Source organism: Rattus norvegicus, chromosome 18 (assembly GCF_036323735.1).
Source record: "Rattus norvegicus strain BN/NHsdMcwi chromosome 18, GRCr8, whole genome shotgun sequence".
NCBI classification, from domain to species: Eukaryota; Metazoa; Chordata; class Mammalia; order Rodentia; family Muridae; genus Rattus; species Rattus norvegicus.
Window position 1 is genome coordinate 34904245 of NC_086036.1, and position 25536 is coordinate 34929780.

General features: G+C 40.2%; 1 protein-coding gene across 25 annotated transcripts in view; it reads right to left on the minus strand.

Annotated features, from left to right (window-relative positions):
- Positions 1 to 441: 441 nt before the first annotated feature.
- Ppp2r2b (protein phosphatase 2, regulatory subunit B, beta) overlaps positions 442 to 25536 on the minus strand; it is a 452614-nt gene continuing 427519 nt past the window's right edge. For 22 of the 25 annotated variants that reach the window (XM_063277535.1, XM_039097058.2, XM_017601028.3 and 19 more), the window contains 3 exons: positions 22393 to 22562; positions 3582 to 3673; positions 445 to 1171 (listed from right to left, as the gene is read on the minus strand). In XM_063277535.1, the coding sequence (XP_063133605.1) occupies positions 892 to 1171; positions 3582 to 3673; positions 22393 to 22562 (542 nt within the window). In that variant the 3' untranslated portion in view covers positions 445 to 891. Of the gene's footprint in view, positions 1172 to 3581; positions 3674 to 22392; positions 22563 to 25536 lie in introns of all 25 variants that reach the window. The other 3 variants (NR_073588.2, NM_022209.4, NM_001402382.1) reach the window with 1 other exon arrangement.

Here is a 25536-nt window from a genome sequence, read left to right on the forward strand (position 1 = left end):
CAACCGGGGCACGGTCTTTAGAAGCCAATGGGCAAATCCTCTGGCAGAGGTTGAAGGGAAAGAGGCAAGGACCATGTAGGCGGGGGATTAGATGGAACCATTTAAAAGGAGACAGAAATACAGCAAGAGTGACAAGCAATGGAAGGATCTGGTCTCAGCTGGTCTTGCCAAGTAAACCCTGGGAAGCCCTGTGGAGAAAGGACTCTGTTTAAGTTCCCTAAAGTGTTTGTGGTGGTTTGGCCAATCACATTCTTAGTCTGTTTCTATGGGGTTTACCAAAAGACAGAACAGTGTCATGACACCCCTTCCCTTCACATTTTGCACCCTTTTCTCAGCCTCATGAAATAAGTCTCTGGCTTCAATAGAGTGGTTTAAAAGGAAATGGGTGGGAGATACACTGGTCAGGCCTGATTTATTATATTTTTATCCACAAAGAGGAAATTCTTAAGAGTAAACAGTGTTTATTTTTTTGTTGTTGATTTTTTTCAAACAAATGGAATTGCTTAATTAAAAAAAAAACCTTATCTCTTTTTCTCCTTAAATACTACAGACAATCTCATTTTATCGCAGCAGACACCTAGAAACAAAACACAGAACCCACCAGAGAGAACTGGGCAATGAACGAACGCATCAGACATTCAGTGGACTGTGGAAGAGTTACTGCCGTTGGCAGCTCTCAACTCTAAACAGAAGTGTCCCAAGCCTACCGAGTTTGACAGACGTTTCTTAGAATTGGGGAGTTGAGAACATTGAACTCCTTTTAAGTTCTATTCCAATTGTTTTATGCAGAGGGAAATGAAAGTCAATGCATCAAAATGAAGACCCAAAGAAACATTTAAAAACTTGTTTGACTAGTATTCAGTATGTGAGACTAAGTAGTAACTTGTCCTCCTAATTAACCTTGTCCTGGAATATATATAAGTTATTTGTAGCCGCCACTGCTATAATATTTTCTGAAGGATGCCAAGCTGTATGCAAGATCTTTTTGCTAAAGTCCAGACTGTCAACACTGATCTCATCTTTTCTTCGCTTGCCCCCGACGCACACTTTTCGGGGTTTGAGGATAGCCCGGGGTTTGCTGTTTTCCCTTGAGGCCTCAAGGGTCACATCACGCTTGGTGTTTCGGTCGAACATCCTGAAGAAGTTATTGTAGGAGCCCGTCATGATGACGCTGCAAAGGAGAGGGGAAACAGAGTGACTGAGCATTGTAGAATGGAGAGGTAACACACCCTCATGATATCTTTCAGGAGCAAAGGATGCTTATCATGGCCACTCACAGGGACTGTATAGGTTTAAACTAAGAACATTGATTTCTTTCTGACTCATCAAAAGTGCCAAGCTCTTTGGCGAGGCTTGGAACAAAAGGTTGCAATAACCATTGGTAGCACTCTCATTTTTACTCCACAGATAACTTTTGTTCTTGAGTCACCGATCTGGTCCAATTGTGATGATCCTAGGGTTACCTACTTTCCACTAGTGTTAGGAGATCACGATGAACGGGTGTAAATGGGAATCAGCACACTGTTAACCAGCTTATCGTTAACCAGCTTTCTTACACAGTGGTTTTGGGATTTCTGAAATCAGAATGTAGCTTAGCTCATCTGCCTGATGTGTCAAGTACTGAGGCACAGCTACCACAGAGCAGCCTCTCTCCTTGTAGGAGTCAGCTCTTTATTCTGCTGCTTCATAAACACTTGTCCACAAAATGGATGCCATGGTCTAGCCGGGAGAGACAGGAAACAGATTTAACCACCCTAAATCTAAACCTTGATTAAGGCATTATGCGTAGAAGATACTATCATGTTTTTGCAACTTAACCATTTGCAGGGATATCTATGATTCAGCAGAACAGTAAATACTGAAGGCTTTCCAGCAGCAGGGTACTGAATCTTTAAAGCTGACATTTAAAATAGGTGGCAGGTATTGGGGAGATACAGGGCCTGTGCCCTCTGGGTACCATCTTGTGGTGGTATATCAAAGACAGTGATGTAGATTGTGTCTGGGACTGTCATCTGTTTTTTGGTGGAAGGAAGAAACTGATAGGGCTGGCTTGCTTTTGGAACTTTGTCAACAGTGCAGATTAAGGTTGGATTTTGTCTCACTGGCTCAATAATGGGGTGCTATGTATGGTAAAGGGGTATCTGGGTGCTCCATGGGGTTTACTTCCACATTCACAGTTAAACTTTCAGTAGCTCATGCAAGGGATTACACTGACAGGAGAGTGAGAGCTCAGAATGCGCATGTGCAGGGCCAGGGAGGGGTGGGAGGTGGGTTGTAATCCAGCCTCCTGGCTCCGTAGCGTCTCGGACAATGATGTCACTTCTCCAGCAGGATCTGATTCACTATTAAGCAAGTCATAAAAAATAAATTTTATCCTTAAATACCTTAACTTTATCTGAATCCTGAGCAAAATTCCAGGTTATGATGCTCTGGAAGAACTGATCTCAGGACTCAAAGTCAAAATTTCTGTACTTTTGTAGTTGCTGCTTGGTGATTTATGAGGTTAGGATATCATACTAATTCTCAACTACACTGATTCTTAGCTTCTTCAACTGAGAAATGGAGAAAACCTGCTGGGTTGTGGCTGGGATGGGTGCATGTGAGCAACGTCCTTGTGCCTAGGTACCTGGTAGTCATTGGTTTTGAATCTAGGTTAATGAAGGGTGAGCTGGATAACAACAGTTGTATAAACAGTATCAGCTAACAATGGCTAGGTGGTAAAGTAACAGACTTGCTTCTCTCACTAAGGACTCTGGTTCCTGTGGTTTAGTTCCTTTGTTCTCTTAACCAGTATAGACTGGATAATATAAACCTGGGTCCTTTGCTACATGTTTGCAACATCTAGTTCTGCTAAGTAGAAGATGGATTGGTGGTTTGGGAAGAAGGGCAAGACAGTCAGAGACCATGGCACAAACTCAAAGTTGAGCTTGCTGGGAAAAAGTTCCTTGCTATTGAATGCTATTTCTGGTGCCTCCTTCATCAAGGAGCTAACTGAGCCCCAGCAGCCTCTGCATCTAGTTTACAGATTGTCAAAAGAATCATCTGTATTTGTCAAACTCAAAATGAACTATTGGGAGGTAATATGAAGTATTGTAGAAATCAAAGACCTTAAAACACTAATAAATCACCCTGAAGGAATGTGATTAATGAGGCTGGCTAGAATTCTGCTAATGAAGCACTAGAGCCTCGGTCAGGTCTACTCTAGCAGCTTCGAGGGGATGGGTCTAGAAAGCCACTTGGCAGTAATCGGAACCAGGCAGAAGAGTTCTCATCATTATCAGTGGTCTTTAGGAGGCTTGTGGCCCTAGCTTTTCAGTGCCTTTGGGTGCTTTGTATGTCAAAGACAGCATTTCCTTGTTGACATTTGAACTGTTGCCTGTGCCAGCTCTACAATGAACTTGGGGCGACACAGACTACTTCTCTCTGTAGACTTGACCACAGTCTCCAATCAGTGACCCTCATAATAATGTGTCCTGGCCAGGTCTTGGGGAACTTGATCTCCATTTGCATGTACCCCATTTGTGACAAATTGTCCAGAGTTTCCTCAAGGGAAAGGTTCTCAGCCTCAGAGCATTTCTTACCTGTCTGACCCATTCCACACACACTCGAATTTATCAAAAATGCAGTCATTTTCGTAGAGGGAGCACAACTTGCTACGGAGGTAGTCATGAACCTGGGAGGGAACACCAAGAACATGTCAGCATCATATAGGGCAAAGGTTCCTGTGAATAGCAACTTGGTGACATGTGATCTTCATTCCTTCTGTGTGTCCTTGCATTGCACCGGGTGGCTCTGTACTGGATGCAGACTCAGCCCTCCCTGTCTTTAGGGGCAAAGCATGGATCAGTGAGCTTCTTTTTTTTTTTAAAGATTTTATTTATTCATTTTATATATGACGAATACACTATCACTGTCTTCAGACACACCAGAAGAGGGCATCAGATCTCATTACAGATGGTTGTGAGCCACCATGTGGTTGCTGGGATTTGAACTCATGACCTCTGGAAGAGCAGTCAGTGCTCTTAACCGCTGAGCCATCTCTCCAGCCCCAGTGAGCTTCTTTTATGCCAGCATGGACTAAAGAAGGATTGCTTGAAGAGATAGTGGCATAAAGAAGGAGCCAGTAAATGGCGGAATTATGTTTTATTATTATTATTGTGTGTGCCTGCATGACTCTGTGTATGTGTGTGTGTGTGTGTATGTGTTTATGTGTGTGTTTGCATGTGTCATGTGTGTACACAGATAGAGGGCAGAGGACAACTTTGTGGAGTTGGTTTTCTCTTTCCACTTACATGTGGGCTCTGGGGATTAAATTAAGGTCAGCCAGTGTTAGAGGCTAGCATTCATTTAGATTTTTGACACATGGCTGTTCATTAAAAGTTGGCTCTGGGGCTTGAAGCAGAACATTGAAGAAGCAACCACAGAGTGGAATAAATGCATGAGAAGTTTCAAACAGTGGTAATGTCACAGAGTATGAAAGTGTAAAAAGGGGACCAAGAGATGAGGGGCGTTACTTTCTGTAGAACAGGATTCAAGGTTTCTTGTGGGGTGGTAATGTGGCCTCAGAAGCCTGAAGATGGTGAATGAGTCTGGACAATATGTGGGAGGAAGGCTTTCCAACCACAGGGGAGAGAATATATGAAGGGCTACAAGTCCAGGAAGGAGTATGACAGACAGGGGTGAGCAAGGAAGACCAAGGTGAAGGATGACATCATAGAACAACAGAACTTGCTATGTTCCAATAAGGTGTGAGAGCAAATGGCTGAGACCAAGGGGACTGGTTTCTGTCTCTCTGATGAATGACTAGAGCAGTAGCTAAACTCTAGAAAGGGTGTGGGGCAGGGTTGATAGGATATAGAACAATTCTGAGTGGGTAAAGTGGAAATCTGATGTCAAAGATGGTTCCTGGTCTTCTGAGTATGAGATAGCTGGGCAGTAGGGGCTGATGAAATCCCTTCTGAGCAGACAGGTGAAGCCCTGGATTTGAAATCTGGATCCGTTAAAGAAATAGAAACATCAAGAAACATTGAGAATGAAGATAGAGTTGAAAAATCCAGTAGCTCTAAGAAAACTCAGGGTGAAGCCTCATAAAGAGATGACAAAGTATCAGAGGAATTCAACCACACAAGCAAAGAAGATAAAAGTTAAGGTTACACAGGAAGGGCTATATGCAGGAACTATGCAACACCATAAAAAGACCAAACCTTTGTACTATAGGTATCAATGAGGGAGAAGAACTCTAAGTCAATAGCATAGACCAGATCTTCAATTATAGAAAAAACAAAGCAAAACACTCCCCTAAGGAAAGACACACACAAACTGATACAAGAAACCAAGAACAACACGCAGACCAGAAGAGAAACTCCCCAGAGCATATCATCAACAAAACACTATGTATATAGAATGAAGAGCAATAAAAGTTGCATGAGGCAAAAACAAACCACAGACCACATATAAAAGAAAATCTACCAGAACAACAGCTGATGGGAAGTTTGAAAGCTGAAAAAGCCTGGAGCAATGCATTCCAAATTAAAAAGAGCACAGATGCTAAGCTAGACTACAAATGCAGCCAAACTATCCGCAATAGTTGAAAGAGAAAGGAAAACTTCCCATGGTACAAACAAACTAAAAGAATTCATGCCAACTAAATCAGTCCTATGAAGAAAACTGGAACAAGCCAAGAGACTCTAGAAAGAAAACAAAGTTGTAATTAATGAAATGTGAGCTTGAAGATCACAAATAGCAAAACAACACACACCAAACCCAAACAATCCTAAAAGCTATAATCAACACATATCTTTCAATAAAAACTTTAAATATTAATGACCTTAACATTTCAAATAAAAGACATGTGCTAGCTAGATGGATTAGGAAACAAAACCAATCTTTCTGTCTGTAAGAAATTCAGCATTAAAGATAGGCACATGTCTATAAAGCATGGAAAAACATTACAAAGAAGCAGGAAGCAAGCTGGTATTATGATATTATGCCTTCATATTAAAATTAATCAGGCAGAAAAGCAGGTAGGCTAACTGCAGATCTTCTTCACCTTGCCTCTCCAAATCCAAACCCCTAATTTGATTCTCAGCTCTTATAGCAAGTCATAAAATGCTGAAACCCCTGCTTCCTCTCAGCCCCCATCTCCAGAGGATCAAGCAAATCCCCCCATTGTTTCTGCTCATTAACTTTAGTGAAATCCCCTTGGAACCCACAGGCTAGGAAAACAGGTAGGCTAACCTTTCTCTTCCAAATCCAATCCCCTAGTCTCATGTCAGCTCTGTAGCAGAATACCTGCTGTGGTCTGGCCTTACTCTCTGCCCCAATTCCCAGGTGACTAAACAGATACTGATGAAACACCCTGATTTCCTCCCTCCTTGTGGACCCTCTCCCTGCTTCTAGTCCATTCTTATTCCTATGTGCCAGCTCCCAATACCTAGGAACACATTGCACCCAGAACCACAGTGGCCACACCAGGCCGGATTCCAAAAGCATTCCACACTAGGCAACACACAGTCACCACTCTCCTAAGAACCAGAGATCAAGGAATAAAACACCCACCCATAAAAGACAGGACCAGATATCAGGACCTAGAATTATAACCACCCCAATCCCAGATGCCAGGGTGAAAACACAGTAGCACCCAGGACATATCTCCATGACATTGCAACTCCACTATAGTAGTCCCTGAGAAATGCAGCTGAAGCACACGATAGTCTTTATGAATATAATAGGGGTCCTTAGAGAGGAAATGAAAAGGTCCCTTGAAGAAATCTATGAAGGCACAAACAATCAGTGGAAGAAAATGCATAAAACAACTCAAGACCTGAAAGTGGAAACAATCATAGGAAACCCAAACTGAGGGAAATCTGGACATGAAAACTGTAGGAACTCAAACAGAAGCCTTAGAGGCAAGCCTCATCAACAAACTACAAGAGATAGACAATAGAATCTCAAGTATCAAAGACAAGACAGAAACATAGATAGCCCAGTCAAAGACAATGTTAAAAATCTAAACTCCAGGCACAAAACATCTAGGGAATCTGGGACACCAAGAAAAGAAAAACCTATGAACAACAGGAATACAGGAAGAAGATACTGGTCAATGGCACAGAAAATACTTTCAAAAAAAAAAAAAAAACCATAGAAGAAAATATCCCCAACCTAAAGAAGGAGGTGCTCATCATGGTACAAGAAACATACGGATCACAATAGACTGGACCAGAAAAGAAATTCCCCTTGGCACATAATTAAAACACTAAACTTATAGACCAAAGAAAAATATTGATAGTTGCAAGGGAAAATGAACAGGTAACATACACAGGCAGACCTACTAGAATTACACTTGACTTATTAACAGAGTCTCTAAAAGCTAGAAAGACCTGGGCAGATGTTCTCCAGACTCTAAGTGACCATAGATGCTAAAAGACATTCCAAGATAAAACTAAATTTAAGCAGTATCTATCTGCATATTCAGCTCTATAGAAGGTGCTAGAAGGAAAATTTAGGTTAACCCAAACAAGTTAACAACACAAAAGAAAACACAAGGAATAAATAATCCCAGGCTACCAAATCAAAAGAAGGTGGGAAACAGTGAACTACCACAACAAAAAATAAACAGTAACCAATGAACAGTGCTCAGTGATAACCCTGAACATCAATGATCTCTATTCCCCAATAAAAACACACAGACAGGCAAACAGTATGAGACTGGGGCACTAGATTTGGAGGAAAAAAGAGATGGGAAGATCTGCAGTCAGCCTACCTGTTTCCCTAGGAGGTGGCCTGGGGAAATTTCACTGGAGTTGAGCTGGGACAAAGGGGTGCAGTGGGGGAAGGCTCTGGAAGGAGGGGGGCTGAGAGGAAGGGTGGGCTGCAGCAGATGATTTGCTACAGAGCTGAGGATGAGACTGGGGGTTGGATTTGGAGGCGAGGAGGGTGATGTGAACAATAGGACCCATCCTTCTCCTGTATCCAAGAAACATACCTGAACATCAAGGATCGCCTTGGTTAAACATTACCTCAGGGTAAAAGGATGGATAAGGATATTCAAGGCAAGTTGGTGTAGTCACTTTAATATCTGACAAAATCGATTTCAACCCAAAACTTATCAGAAGAGACACTACATACTGAGAGGAAAAATCCACCAAGATGACACTGCAATTCTTAATATCTATGCTCCAAATGATGGCACCCAGGTTCATAACAGAAATATGATTATACCTTAAATCACATATTAACCTTCACACACTGATAGTGAGTGATCTCACCTCACTCTCACCAAGATACAAAGATTATCCAGACACAGAACAATCAGAGAAATGCTGGAACTAATCTACATCATAAACCAAATGGACAAGTATTTTCAGAACATTTCACCAGAACACAAAAGAATACACTTTCTTCCCAGTACTTCATGGAACTTTCTCTAAAACTGACCACATACTTGGGCACAAAGCAATTCTCAACAGATGAAAGAAAATTGAAATAACACCCTGCATCCTGTCTGATTGCCATGGAAAAGCTGGATATAAACAACAACAGAAAGCTTACAAACTCATGGAAATGGAACAACTCACTGCGTTGAATGAAAAATGGGTCAAAACAAGAAAGAAATTAAACCTTTTATGAATTGAATAAAAATAAAAATATGATATACCCAAACTTAAGGGGCACAGTGAGGGCAAGTTCATGGTAATAAGAGCCTATGTAAAAATATTGGAGAGATCTCATACCAACAGCCTACCGGAAAACTCTAGAACAAAATAGAAATCACACCTAAAGGGAATAGATGGCAAGGAAGAATCAAACTCAGGGCAAAAATTAATAAAATTGAAACAATCAATGAAACAGAAAGTTGGTTCTTTGATAACATCAATAAGAACAACAAATCCTTAGCCAAATTAACTAAAGGACAGAGAGAAAAAAAATCCAAATAAACAGAATCAGAAATGAAAAGGGGGATGTCACATGGACATTGAGAAAATACAGAGCATCATGTAAAAACAGACATGGAAATCCAGAGAATCATAAAGACATACTTTAAAAGCTGCACTCTGCCAAATTGGAAAATAAAAGAAATGGGCAATTTTCTTGATACATACCATGTATCCAAATTAAATCAAAATCAGATAAACAATTTAAACAAACTTACAACCACCAGTGAATTGGAAGGAGTTATGAAAAGTCTTTCAATCAAAGAAAGCCCATGGCCAGATGGGTTTTATGCAGGATTCCACCAGACTTTCAAAGAAGAGTTAATTTTAATACTCAATATTCCTCAAAATAGAAACACAATGAACACTGTCCAGTTCATTTTATGAGGTATCACTTATCCTGATACTCATAGCACATAAAAGACTCAACAAGTAAAGAATTGCAGACCAATTTCTCTTATGAACATAGGGTGCAAATATTTTTTGATAAATACTTGTAAAACAGAATCAAAGAACACATCAAACAGTTTGTCCACCATGATCACATAGGACTCATCCCAGAGATCCAAGGATGATTCGATGTAAGTAAATAAGCTATGGAGAGATTAGGGGATACAGGGGGAACATACCAAAACATAATAAAGCAGTATAAGGCAAACCTATAGTTAACCTTAGCTTAAATGGAGAGTCATTCAAAACAATCCTAGTAAAATCAGGAACAAAAAAGGTTGTTTATTCACGCCATACCTATTCCGTATAGTTAGTACTTGAAGTCTTAGCTAAGGGGATCAAGTGGATACAAATTGGAAGAAGTCAAAGCATCTATTTGTAGATGATATGCTAGTACATAAATGATTCCAAAAATTCTACTGGCGAATGCCTACAGCTGATCAATACTTTCAGCAAAGCAACAAGATACAAAATTAACTCACAAAATCGATAGGCTTCCTACATGCAAATGAAAAAACGGACTGAGAAGAAAATCAGGGGAATACTGCTCTTCACAATAGCCTCAAAATTATAAAGTATCTTATGGTCTCTATAGCCAAGCAAAAGTTTGGTGAAAGACTTGAGACATAGAAAAAAAGAACCTGAAGGAATCTGACTATGGAAAGTTCTCCCATGCTCACGGACTGGTAGGATTAATATAGAAAAATTGCCAAACTCCTAAAGCAATATATAGATTTAATGTAATCTCTATCAAAATTCTAACACAACTCTTCATAGATCTTAAAAGGACAATTTTCAGCTTCATATGGAATAAATAAACAAAACAAACAAATAAACAAAAATCCGAAAACAAGATAGCCAAAACAATTCTGAACAATAAAAGAACTACTGGAGATATTACTATCCCAGACCTCGAATTGTACTACAGAGCTATATTAATAAAATCAGCATGATATTGGTACACAAACAGACATATTAATCAATGGAATCTAATTGAAGCACCAGACAAAAACCCATACACTGGTGGCTACCTTATTTTTTTCCTATAAAGAATCCAAAAATACATAGGAAAAAGCATCTTTCATAAGTGTACTGATAAAACTGCATGGGTGTGTGTAGAATGCAAATAGATCCATACTTCTTACCCTGTACAAAACTCAACTCCAAAATGGATTGAAGATATCAACCTAAAACCAGATATATACTGAGAAAGTGGGGAATAGCCTTGAACTCATTGGCACAGGAAAAGGCTTTCTGGACAGAATACTGGTGGCAGAAGAACTAAGAACAATAAATGGGTCCTCATGAAGCTGAGTAGCTTCTGCATGGCAAAAAACAACCTTAGTCATTAGGTAAATGCAAATCCAAACCATTTTGAGATTTCATCTTAATACTTGTCAGAATGGCTATGATTAAAAACAAACGAACAAACAAACAAACCAGTCCATACTGACATTAGGATAAAGCATCAGCCTACAAAATGGGAGAAGATTTTTACCAACTACTCATCTGATAGAGCTAATATCCAAAAAAGAACTTAAAAAATTTGACATCAAGAGAAAGCCTAATTAAAAAAATGGAATATAGATCTTATCAGGAAATTCTCAAAAGAAGAAATGCAAATAGCTAAGAAACACTTAAAAGAAATATTCAGCATCCTTAGTCATCAGGGAAATGCAAATCCAAACTACTTTGAGATTTCATTTTACACCTGTCAGAATAGCTAAGATTAAAAAAAAACAAAAACAGTCCATACTGGCGAGTCAAGTAAGGGAAACACTCCTGCATTGCTGGTAAAACTGAGAAATTGTACAACCTCGGTGGATATCAACATGGAGGTTCTTTAGGAAGGTCAGAATCGATCTACCGTGAGGTCCAGCTCTTCTGCATATACCTAAAGGATGCTTCAGCACACCACAGAGATACTTACTCAAACATGTTCATTGCTGCTCTGTTCATAATAGCCAGAAATTGGAAGCAACTTAGATATTCCTCAACAAAAGAATGATTTAGAAATGTGGTACATTTTACATGACAGAATATTATTGCTCAGCCATTAGAAAAGCAAAATTGTGATATTTATAAGTAAATTGATGGAACTAGAAAAGACATCCTGAGTGAGGTAATCCAGACTCAGAACAAAAAAATATAGTAGATATTTGCTTATATGTAAACATTAGCTGTTAAGTCAATGATAAGCAAGCTACCATCTATATGTACAACCACAGAGGTTAGGTATAGAGATGAAATCTCAAAGTGGGACTCGAAGCAGATCTTCCCAGGAAAGGAAATCATTGTTATGGATGAGGGGAAGGTGACTGGCACAGGAGGATCAAGTAGAGAGGGGGAATAGATAGAGAAGATTAGAACAAGAAAGGGAATGTGGGGAGGGCTAAAATTAAGGGGAAATTGAATGGTAGTATGGAAGCCTGATACAGTAAAAGCTTACTAAAACATATATCTATATGAAAGTTATCTAAATAAAATGACCAAATAATGTGGAAGTCAGAGACCCAACTGGACATCTCTTATCACCAAATGGAGCTTCCAATATGAGGAATGGGTTATATCTAATTGAGGTGTTGGCCAAAGGGGTCCCATGAGAATCCCCAAACAATCCAGGCTATTGCCAAGTTGGTCTCCACAAACTGATGGCAAGGCTCTATTGCTGATGACAAGACCTATACAACCAATTGAACATGTAGAAGTCAACCTGGAGCCTACCTGGAGCCTTTGTACCTACGTTCTGGTCTCTTTTGGAATAAGAAGGCACTCTGTGTGCTATCAAAGGAGAAACAGAAACACTAGCCCAGCTGCAAATCCTTTGTCCTGCCTGCAAAATATGCTAGGGTAGTGGTGGTACAAATCTTGTGTGAGTGACCAACCAATATCTGACCTGACTTCAGACCTACTCCACTGCTTAGCTGACCAAGAACTTGAAACTAGATAGAGCCTAGGGTAAAACTAAATACTACTATTCTACTAAAGCACTGGTTCTTAACCTTCCTAATGCTGTGACCCTTCAATATAGTTCCTCATATCCTGGTGACCACAACCATAAAATTATTTTCTATATTGCTTAATAACTGTAATTTTGCTACTGTTATGTCTTATAATGTTCATAATGTAAATACTGATGCTTTCCATTGGTCTTAGTCCTGTGAAAGGTTATTCAATCCCCAAAGAGGTCATGACTTACAGGCTGAGAACTACTGTACTAAAAGAATATAGCAATAAAATGATTCTTAATGATCTTCTGCTACGGATAGTGTCTTGCTCATCCTTCTTCATAGATCATAGATCAGTGCCTTGCTCAGTCTTTGTTAGGGACTCTTCCTCTTGAAGCAGATGGGAACAAATATAGCGACCTTTAGCCTGACAATGTACAGAAAGTAAGAGACCTCTGAACATTCAGCCCTAAGCAGGATGTTGCCATCAAATCCCTCAGGGCTCAGGGAATCCTGTAGAAGAGGATGCAGAAAGGCGTGAGAGCCAGGAGGGATGGAGAACACAGGAATAGAAGTCTTCTAAATATAACAGGATCAACACACAAATGAACTCACAGAGACTGAGGTAATATGCACAGGACCTGCATGGGTCTGTACTAGATGGGGTCCTAGAGCTGAAAGGAGAAGTGGACATATACCTACATTGCTAACCCAGAAGCAATCTCCAACTGATAAACACTGACAAAAGGAAATTTAATTTTCTCCAAGGGAGTCTCAACTGAGAGAGAAAAGCTACTCATAAGGGTAAGTAAGCTGCATGCCCAGTAGTAGATGGATTACAGAAAACAAACTCAATGACATCTTTGGATGTTCCTTTTCTCATAATGTCATGACAAGGCTTCTCCCTACCCTCTCCTCCCCTCTCCTCCTCTCCCCTCCCCTCCCATGCCATTCACCCCCACCAACCCCACTCCCCTCCTCCTTTTCTCCCCCTTTCTTTTCCCTTCCCCTCACCTCTTTCATTTTTTTCTTTCCCCTACATGTTTCTTGAATATATGTAATGGCTTCTGGTTTTGTGTTTTGGAATACATGAGAGTACAAATAAGTGGGTCTTTGTGTATATGTTTGTTTCTTGTGTATTTTCTTGGACTCTTTCCTTCTGTTTTGTCCTATTCTGATGTTTGTTTTATTTATTTTTTTATTATCCATGAGATGCTTGTTTGTTTTCTAACAAGAGACATAAAGGGGGCAGATCTGGATGAGAGGGGAGGTGGGGGAGGAACTGGAGGAATAGAGGGAGGGAAAAACTTTATTTTCAATAAATAAAACTAATCAGAAGAGATTAAGAAGGGCTGTTTCTCATGTAGGGAAAATTAATGAAAGTGATATTACAATCCTAAGCACATACATCCCATTTCATAAAAAGTGTACTGCTGGAATTAAAGGGGCACATTAACAGCAACTCAGTGATAACAGTTGATTTCAATATCTGACTTTGACTTTCCCCAACAGATCATCTGCATAAACAAACAGATATCAGAAATTACATGACATTGGTCATCGAATGGACCTACCAAATCTAGAGAATATTCTCCCAAATACCAAAGAATATACATTCTACTGAGCAACCCATGGAATCTCCCCTGCAATAAACCATATCTTGAGATACAAAATAAACCTTAAATTCAGAAACAGGCCAGATATCCACCAACTTATAACTGAATAATGAAAACATAATACATATGTACAATGGAATACTCTTCAGATATAAAGGAAATGGAAATAATGGAATTTGTAGGTAAATGGATGGAACTGGAAAATATTATATGGAATGAGGTAACCAAGAAAGGCTGCATATTTCCTCTTATTTGTGGATTCTGGCTCTGAATCCTTATATTTGATCATATAAATCGGATAGCCAGGAAAGTAGACTATGATCACAGGGGAAAGGCAGAAAAGGCTTTCTAGAGAGTGGGATAATAGGAGACAGATGCTAGGATGAGGTAATGGGGGGGTGCTGTAACTGGAAAGCTGGAGGGAAGGTAACATAGGAAGAGAGATAGGAGGAAAGAAAAATACTATGAAGGATGCTTAAAACATCCAGAAGAAAACATTCTTTTATAGGTTTTCTTTAAACATTTGTATATCTATAATAAGTATAAATATATTATTTCTGAATGGAATGGGGTGATGGTTCCTTCTCAAAAGTCATGCATTATCTAACAAAAACCCTGATGACAAATATCCCTTCAATATGTTCTGAGATTTCATCTTACTCCAGTCAGAATGGCTGAGATAAAAAACAAAATGGCGACTGTGGTGGTTTGAATATGCTTGGTCCATCGAGTGGGATTAGGAGGTGTGGCCTTGTTGGAGGAAGTGTGTCACTGTGGGCATGAACTTTGAGACCCTCATCCTAGCTGCTTGGAAGCCAGTCATCTTCTAGTGGCCTTCAGATGAAGATGTGGAACTCTCAGCTCCTCCAGCACCATGCCTGTCTGGACACTGCCATGCTCCCACTTTAATAGTAATAGACTGAATCTCTGAACCTGTAAGTCATTTCCATAGTCATGGTGTCTCTTCACAGCAATGAAATCCTAACTAAGGCAGCAGCAAATATTGGTGGGAACATGGGGAAGAAGTGAACCCTCCTTTCCTGTTGGTGGCATTGCAAATTGGTACAGCCCCTCTGGAAATTAGTGTGGCCAGTTCCAGAATAGCTAAAAGTATATCCACCCTATGACCTAGTTATACCGGAGGAATGTAAGAGGTCCCTCTTCTGCCCCAATATGGGTTATTGCCATTGTCCCTTATTGTCTTTCAGAACTTGAAGATAAGACTTTGCTGAGGATACTACAAGTTTTAGAAACAGGATTTGGGGGAACTGAACTAGAGCTGACCTGGAAGCTTCCTTCCTTATGACTGGCTTTTATATGAGAATTAGCTTGCTGTACAAATTGCTGAGGGAGAGGAATAATTGGTGTCCTACCCAGCTGTGAAAGCTACAAACCACCACAATGACTGGACCAGGAAGGTATGTACAGTGGGGCCCACAGTGGCACTTTTACCTTGGATTTAAGCAACAGCTGTCCTGTTATACCTCATGCCTGCTCAGGTGGAGGATCTTGTACAATAAGCCTAGTTAAGTATCCATGTCTGGAGAAGTATAGACTTGAGAAGAGAACCCAATACTGCCATTTTCTTAAGCCAGGATGATTCTTAAGTATATTCTAAATACTTATCCTTATATTTAAAATATAGTTCTCAATTCTCATCAAAGAAACTTCTCATAACAGACGGAGACAATTACAGAGAACTATAAGTGGCCACAATGCAGAGAGTAAATGACCATGGGGTTCCCACCCCCAACCTATACATATGCAACACAACCCCTACACTGAAGGCTCAGAAAAAAAGATCACAAAGAAAGATCACAAAGAAGGATTATAAGCGCCAGAGGCCCAGGATACCATGATTCTAGATAATGACCCCTAGACATATGGGAGAAAATTTGCCCATGGATCCTTAATAATATGGTTTCCTGAACAAAACCTGGATTGGTTGACATGCCAACTCAGACAGGGGAAATTCTACATGACTCTACTCCTAGACAGAGAGCTACAGGTAGTCAGTGGCTGTTAAGAGAGGGAGAATCAGTTTTCTCCAGGGACAAGCTCCTGCATAGATTGTCTAATTCAAAACAGCCAGCCCTACACACAAATACATTTCTCTAACAATTAGATTATGTGAACAAAAGGTCAAATATCAGAATTAAATGCCATTGTTCATCAAAGAGACCTAACAGATATGTCCAGAATATTGTAGCCAAACACCAAAGAAGAAACATTCTAATGGACTCAGTAAATGGACTCAGTAGGCTGTATATACACATGTGCATCTGTATTTACACACACACACACACACACACACACACACACATAACAATAAATAAAGAGCTCATAAGTTTGGGAGGGAGAAGGGATGCAGGAGGAATTAGATGGGTGGAAAAAGGGCAGGAGTGAGGTAGATGTGCAGTCCTCATGTATGAAGTTCTTTAAAAAACAAGATTAAAAAGAAACCTTAAATTAGTGGGAAAATAAAACCTGTTTATCCACCACGATCAAATTGGATTCATCCAGGAGATACAGAGATGATTCAACATACATAAATCAATAAATGTAATAAACCACATAAAAATCAGATACAAGGACAGAAACTACATGATCATCCTCTTAGATGCAGAACAGGCCTCCGACAAATCTAACATCCTTTAATGAAAAAAATTATCTAGGGATACAGGGGTCATATTTCAATGTAATAAAGACAATACATGCCCAGCTCACAGCCAGCATGCTATGTGGAAAGCAAAAGAAAGCATTTCCTCCAAATTCAGGAGCTACAAGGATGTCCTCCTCGACTCCCCATTCCAAGTACGTGCTCGAAGCCTTAGCTGGAGCCATAAGACAAATGAAAGAGGACACAAAGGGAGACATGAAAGCATCCTTATTTGCAGAGGATATGATTCAACACACAAGAGTCCAAAGACTCCACCAGAAGGCTGCCACACTTTACAGCACATGCAAAAGAGTGGCAGGATAGAAAATTAATATGTAAAATCCATAGCTTTCCTATATTCAAATGATGAACACATGAGGAAGAAATCAAACAAATGGTCTCATCCATGCCTCAAGAACATCTTGGAACAAATCTACCCAAGGAAGTGCAAAGCTTGTGTAATTAAAATTCCAAGACATTGAAGAAATAAACTGAAGATATGTGAAAAGGGCCATCCTAATGAAGCTATCTACAGATTCAATGCAACTACCTATATTTAAAAGCCGGCAGGCTTTCTTAGTAAATATATGTGTATATGTGATATATATATATATATATATATATATATATATATATATGTATGTATGTATACATGTATACTGAATTTCCCTCATTCAAAACACTTTGGAAAGAAGTATTTTGGATTGTATATATGTAATGAATCAATACAAACATGAAATTTGTTTACATTTCATATATCTTATATACATCCTAAAGTTATTTTTATATAGTACTTTAAAATGATATGCATAAAATGAAGCTTGTTTTCGTGAGATTCAACATGGAATTTTCCACTGTGGCCTTAATGTTGGTATTCACAAAGTTTTGGGTGTCGATCGTTTTGGGTTAGATCATTTATAGTGAACATTTAGGTTCATGATGATATGACGGTCTCTGTTCTAGCTACTCAACTGTTCTCATGTGGCGTGATAGCAGCTGAAGGCTGGTATTTATCAAAGTCAGGCAGAGTGGGTGGTTTCAGCCTGTTAGATGTAGGTGGTCTACCTCTATTCTGTAGGGAAGTTTGAAAACAGCAAATGATACTGAAGTCTATATTTACAGAAACATGCCGGGTTCTGTTGGTGTATGCACAAAAATGCATAGTGGGAGCACTGCCCACACATGTCTACCAGCTCTTGGCCTACTGTTTCTCTGAAGATACTGCTGATCTAGCAACAGTCTGTGTCAGTGGTTCGTAACCTGTGGGTTGGGACCCTTTCACAGGGATTGCCTAAGATAGTCAGAAAATACAGATATTTATATTATAATTCATAACAGAAGTAAAATTATAGTTAGGAAGTAGCAATGAAAGTAATTTAATGGTTGGGGGTCATCACAACATGAGGAATGGTATTGAAGGGTCACAACATTAGGAAGGCTGAGAACCACTGCTCTAGGGGATGCTGGGGATCTCTTCTCTCTGTCCATGGGCCAAGATTGTATAAGTGGATGTCTTGCTGCTCGTGAAAATGGCTCCCATCTAAAGATCTTTTCCCCAAGACCATTCTAGATACAAACTGAGAGTTTATAAATTGTAGATAGTATATTATCATCTTTGATATAGTATTTAAATTTAAGTGGCTCTGAGGCACACTTTTCTAAGTTAAAATAAAATGTGATACTTCATTTGAATACACGTGCTAAGCCACCTAGTTCTTAGTGTTCTCCACATACGATCTCCAAGTCTGGCACCAGCCAAACGTGGCTTCAGAACCAGGACCTGTGGTCTAAAACTAGATTTGTTCTAAAAGCCTTTTCCCAAAATAAGAGTAACCGTGTTTGCTACCATGTGTCCCTAATCTTCTCTTTTCTAGCCAAGGCGCTCTGGCAGGCTGTCTGCTCCAATCCCACCCACCCCCAGGTTCCAGTCACAGCATTCTCTCTTTTGTTTTGAGAAGTGTGAAACTATAGGGTTATCTTCTGCAGCTGGACAAAAAGCACTAGTACCACGCTGGCCCAAATACCCAGGGCTGAGAGGCCAGTATTGTGTAGGAACATTTTAGCTGAACCTCGAAGTCTAGGATTTAGGGGAGAATCCAACTCTTGTACATGGGGTGGTATACTCTTTGAACCATGTGGGTAACACAGTGATCATGGTGCCTATTGGCCCTGAATTCTGGTTCTTAAGCTCCATTGTGATGTGCTGTGGAACTCAGTCAGTCTTCCTAGAGTCCAGTGTCTATGACCCCCATTTTCTCCCTGCTCTTGTCTCTGAAGACATTGCTACTTCTTACAACTCTCCAGGGGATGATGTGGAATTTTGTTCCCAAGTCCATAAGCCAAAAATGGGCTGCCCTGTTGCTCGTGGCAACTGTACTTGTCTTGTTCTCAGTTCCTTTGATGTTACACATTCAAACTCAATTTCTTGCTATCTGTCCACTGGTCTCACACCATCAGAAGCACTGCCATTCCTTGAAGCAACTTGAGTATCTCCCTCTGCCTTCTATTCTTCTTCCTGTGATCATTTTTAGTGACTCAAATACCTGCTTCTTAACTACTATCATACCCAATGGTTGTCCTCCCTGCCCCCACTGTCACATGACTAAAGCAGTATATTCTGTGATAGTCTCTTTCTATTGCTATTTCCTTTCTGTCAGGTCTTCACACCCACTGACTCAAGTGCTTTGTTCTTTCCTAGCTCCTTAAAGTTTGGCAGTCCATCATGACAACTTCACTTTTAGTGAGTATCTTAACAAACCTCTCCTTTTGAATTAAACCCCTGAAACAAAACTGCACCTCTTGTCTGTCATCTGTGTCAAGCTGGTAAATGGAAGACAAGTTTATATATATTTGTCTTATTTTATTAAAATATTTTTTGAGACAAATTTCATCTATCTCAGGCTGAGGATGTCTTTGAATTGATCCCCCTGCCTCCACTTCCTGAGTGCTGGCATTACAGATACCACACCCAGTTTATACATTACTGGGGAATGAGTCAAGGGCTTCATGCATGCTAGGCAAGTACTCTACCAACCCCTTTCAAGGTCCTCAAGTTTTAAATGAACTTCAAGCTGATCCCCCAGTGATGTTATGGTATCTCCCTTTGTTAAATGAACATTTTAAAGACTTTTTCACTATACACAGCAGATGACTTTTGTCATTCTACTGAGAAAACAGAAGTGGTAAGAAATGTGGGTGCTCCCAGCATGGCATTTATCAGCCCCCTGCATCTGAGCTCCTTACACGCACTCTCTTTCCTCTGACAGATGAGCCACCCGCCTCCCTCAGGCCAGGTCTTCACTGGACTCCACCCCTTCTTGTGTTCCTTGAGGATTCAGCACCCTCATTTTTCTCTCCACTGTTTACTCCTATCAGCTCCAAACACACCAATTTCCTTTTTGCCTGTATCCTACATTCCACCTACCAATCCACTCTATTTTCATAGCTAGCTTCTATGCGCAGACCCTTTTTTCATAGTCTCTTGAATAGCCTCTGACCAGATACTCACACTTTCTGCATACTCCTCTGTTAGGATACTGGTCACCTCTACATGTCTAAGGCTAGTGCTTAATGTTCAGTCCTTTTTTTTTGAAGTTTAGCAATAGCATGGTTGGTGGCTTTTTTTCACCTTGAGATTTTTGTCCACTTGGCTTCCTCAACATTCCTAGTTTTCCTTACACTTCTCTGGCCCCTTCCACTCAATCTCCTTTACCAAGTTATCTTCCTAGTCTCAACCTGAAAACCCCAAGGGCAGGTCCTGGTCTCTTCTTTAAATATACCCACCACCTAGGAGGTTTCTCCCAGTTCTCTGGCTTTGAAGACCTACTGTGTACTTTCACTTGCCTGCCTACCTCCCATTCTGTTTTGGTTTTATTAGCTTAACCTGTTCAAAGCAAAACTCTCAATCTCCTCATCTAAATAAAAAGGCAACTCCACTTCTCTAGTTATTAAAGACATTAATCCATGGGATATCTTTCGACATTTCCCTTCTTACAACACACGTAAGACCCTGTGATGTCAGGAATCTGGGCCCCTCTCTTGTTGCTGATACCCACATTAAAGCTGCTACTCACCCATTTGCCAAAGATTGTGTACAGCCTGGTTTTAAGTCAACTTAACACAAGTTAGAGTCATCAAAGAAGAAGGAGCCTCTATGACATCAAGCTGTAAGGCATTTTCTCAATTAGTGATCAATGGGGGAGGACCCAGCCCACTGTGGGTAGTGCCATCCTTAGGCAGGTAGGTCTGGGTTCTATAATAAAGCAGTCTGAACAATCCAGGGGAGGCAAGCCAGTCTACAAGGCTTCTGCATCAGCTCCTGTCTCCAGTTCTTGTCTTGTTTGAGTTCCTGTCCTGATTTCCTTCAATAATGAACAGTGATATGGAAGTGTAAGTTGATACAGCAATGGGAACCCTAAGACAGTTTGTAATAACTTTAAGATTCTTCTTTCTGTATCTTCAACTGTCTCTGTTACAGGTTTTCCTCCCCAGAGCAACCAGAATGTTCTTTTAAAATTATAATGACAAAATATTCTGGGGTTGGTGATGGATCTAGAGCTCTGTGAATACACTAAACCCTGGAGAGTTACATACTCCGAAATGAGTGAATTCTGTGATAAATGAACGAATCTCTAGTAAAGCACTATAAATCAAATCTGTCTTCCTGGATGCCCTTTTCTCTGCCTCATTTCTTTTTATCTAATTAAAGATATATTAAAATAAGAATAGTTATTTCTGTCTCTTGATTGATCTCCATGGCTTTCTAATAGCCTTTCTAACGCCAAGTCTGGTCAAACTCTTTCAGTGAAAATCCCTGGAGACAATGCTTTCTCCTTTTTTCTCCCTCCACCCATGTTCCTGCCACCTCTACCCAGATCTTAGGCAAGTGCTTCTTACACAGTCTTGGCTTTTTCCCCTTTCCCCTTCAGTAAGCAAGCAGATGTCACCAACTCTCCACCTTAGTGCCCTTCCCCCATCCCGACACCATTTAGCTTACATCAGCATCATCTCTTTTCCTGTAGCCTGCGTCTCACACTGTGAGGCAAAACTCATTGTTTTCAGTGCCATTTCCTTGTAGATCTCCACTGTACCCAGCTGGAGACAAGTAAAGCTCTAGGTACCAGAGTTTGCAAGACCCTACCCTGGTTTTGTCTTCTGGCTTAGCTTTCTGCCTTCTGGTCCACCATCAAGGTAAACTTTCTCAACCCACAGCTCTCTTTACTTCAGGCCTTTGGCTGTGGAATTTTCTAAGCACATGCTTTTTCTTTTTTCTTTTCTTTCTTTTTTTTTTTTTTTTGGTTCTTTTTTTCGGAGCTGGGGACCGAACCCAGGGCCTTGGGCTTCCTAGGTAAGCGCTCTACCACTGAGCTAAATCCCCAGCCCCGCACATGCTTTTTCTAATGAGGTCATGACAGTTTCTCCTTTACCTTCCTTACCCTGAAAGGCTTCCCTGTCTTGGGTTCCCCTGGTCTCAGCACCATCCCTTTCGCAAGCACAGTTGGTTCCTTGTTTATCAGTCAGTTTTTTCACTAGAGAATCATGGGAGCAGGGCCACGCTTGTTTTGCTCACTGTAGCTATGATATCTGTCTAATATAACATTTCCAGGTGATAACTACATATAACTGGTCCATGTGCATCCTTTTGAAAATCATATGGCACTTGTGGCCTGTAGTATTTTATCAAATACATCACTAGGAACAGCCTTCCAACATCTGCAGGCAGAGGCTGATGCAAAAGCACACAAAGGGAGTACACTGGATACTGAGGGCTGGGCAGTGGTCTGTACCTGGTATGTCTCTACGGGGCGATTTTCCATGTTGAGATCCCAGACTTTCGCGGTCAGATAGTCTCTGGTCATGATATACCTCCCACTGTGGCTGAACTTCACATCCGAAATTGAAGAGATAATTTCAGAGAAAAACGATCTATTGCTTGGATCTTCTGGCTCTTCAAAAACTGTAGGGCAGAAGAAAGACAAAGGGAAAATGTGATGAATACAGATAGCCCAGGCTTGTGAGCAGGCTCTGGAGTTGGGGCCAGCCAGAGAGCTAACAGTGAACTTCTAAGTAGGGCGGGTGTCTGTGGAATATAAAAGAGTTGCCAACAGTGTTAGCACTCTGAAGACAGGAAAAATGGTGGATTACTGCTTTTTTCCCAAGTGATTGGCATGGGACCTGTCTCTTACTCTGCCTGCTGGGACACTGACTGTTTGGAAGCCCCAAATCTGGATCACTTTCCCCTCATCTCTGAATATCATGTGCATGCCCACATTGGGAGACACCTTAGAATTCTCTTTTTCTTTTTCCTCTCCTCTTTCCTTCCCTTTCCTTCCCTCTCCTCTCCTCTCCTCTCCTTTCTTTTCCTTGTCTTTTTTTTAATGGTGTTTGGGAACAAACCAGAGTCTTATGTGTGTTAGGCAAATACCACTCAGCTATACCCCCAGCCCTTGGAGTTATTTTACATGCTTAAACACTGAATTTTCAGTTTTTTCTAAAACATGTAATCTATATAACTCTAAAATACTCAAAATGCACAACTCAGCAGTTTTATGTATCATGGTGTGTTTATGTAATCATACCACAATCTAAATTCAGATGTTTCTAATAACTCCCTCACAAAACAAAACAAAATAAAACACCGTGACAAAACCCTTTATTTTCCATTCCTGCATCTCTAGGCAAACATCAATCCACTTTCTGGATTCTAATTCTAGCAATTTCATATAATTCAACCATAGCACATAGGTAATTTGTACCTGACTTAATATACCATATTGTTTCCAAAGTTTATCATGTTGTAGCATGTTCTTTGCTAAATCATTGCATGGAATTTCAGTATTCTGTTGACTCATTGGTCATTTGATAAACATTTGAGCTTTCCCCACTGACAGATAATGGCACCATGATTATTTATGTATAGCATTTTGTATGGACATGTGTTTACATTTTTCTTGGGTTGTGATGTAGCAAATCCCCAGACTGCCTTAAATCAAAGGTCAGGACATCCTTTGCTTGGGTGACTTAGGTGCCCCAGGTATCCTTATATATAAATGGTATCTGCAATGTCCTTTAGGGACATTGTCAGCCTGATCTTTTGATTCTCTTTCTTGCTAGGTGTGACTAATTTCTACTTCTTGTTGGCATGGCTCCTCAAGAAGTCTTTTTTTTTCCTGAAATATTAGGAGAGTGGAAGAAGAAAAAGGAGGTGGAGATATAAAAGGAGGAGGAGGAGGAAGAGGGGATGATGATGAGGAAGATGAAGAGAAGGAAGCAACAGCAGTAACAACAGCAGCAGAGGTAGCAGCACCTCAGGCCTGTCAAAGGCCTCCTGAGACAGTGAGCCTCTCTCTCTTGTTTCAATGAATTTCCTAATTTTTCTGGTTCTATTCTCATTGCTAAGGGCTTTATTTTTATTGTTTTGTGGATGTTAGTGTTTGAATTTGGTTCCAGTTTAACTCAGCAAGGTTCAAAAGGAACTCCTTTTGAACTACTCCTCCATTTCCATTAGTAAAGAGCTGGCCTTCCAGGAATATCAACTCAACACAGTATAACAGGTTTCAATAAGGCACAGGCTGCTTGTGTCACATATACCTATCCTCATCAGTGACTGACTGTGGACACTGTATTGATTGTTGTAGCTTCAGGTTTACCAGTTGCCAAAAAGGACTTCACATTACTTAGCACATGAGCTTGCACATAGCAGGGCCTCAGTAAATACTTGTTAGTACTTTTATCTTTCTTATATACTGTGATGGCCAGTCATATTTCATTAAGACTGAGCCCCGGAATTGGCTAGCTAATCCCAAGTGGCTGGCCCTGAAATAATAATAATAATAATACAAACAATACTAAATGGGCACAGGGCCTCACAGGGTTGGAGGAGACAAATGTTACCAAATCACACAAACTTAGCTACAGTTCAGAATTGAGGTTTACCATGTTATAAGCTATGTATGGGCGAAATGAAGGAACTGGGACCCCCTTTTGCTTCAGTGTTAGAGACATTCAAAGTTTTTTCTGGGCATATGGCAAAACATGCGTCCTAAAATTTCCCCTGAGATCACCTAGGCTTGGCATCAGAATTCAGTTGAACTTCAAAGTTTCCAACCAGATTTCAGGAAAAAGTCATAGGAGAAAAAAAAAAGGGAATATGAGAGGTGAGATGAGCTTTGCTCTCTCTCCTAAAGACATATTCTTGATGGGAAGGAATCCTGGTAGCCTAGACCTATGCTATGGGTATATGGCAGATTCACAAACAGGCACATATATATGCTTTATAGATATCAATATAATGCAAATTACAATTTCTTATGCACTTAAGTATCCATCTTTGTACCTAAGTAACTATCTTTGCAACTCTGTATCTATTTACAAACTCTGTATCTATGTATTTATTGTTTCATCTAATGCTCAGATGTATGAGCATTCCCATTATGGAACAGAAAACAGGCCAACAAGACCAAAGGAGCAAACGTCCCAGGACCCCCACTCTTGTCCACTCCACATAGTTACTTTCTCTTGCTTTGTTCCCATACTCAGGCTGACCCATAATGCTCATATCCGTAATGCGTGCCATGGACTCTCCTCCTCTACTCTTCCCACTCCTGTCATGGGGCACTGAGTGAGAATTCAGGCTGGAATGAATTAAAACCAACTATATCTTGAGTTTCTATGTACTGCATGGTATGAATCCATTCAACATTCATAAATCTTTGAGCTCTTTCCCATGAATTAATCAGTCAATAAAGGTGTCCTCATAGCTGGCAGGAACACAGTGCAAGTTTGAACTTCATCTGCATTTAGCCTTTGCTTTCCCTTCTTTTTTCTTAATTATTGTTACATATACACATACATACAAATACATAATTACAATCTGCTGAGTACATTTATTATCATCTCTGGAATAGGTCACCTCCAGGCTATCATTTGAC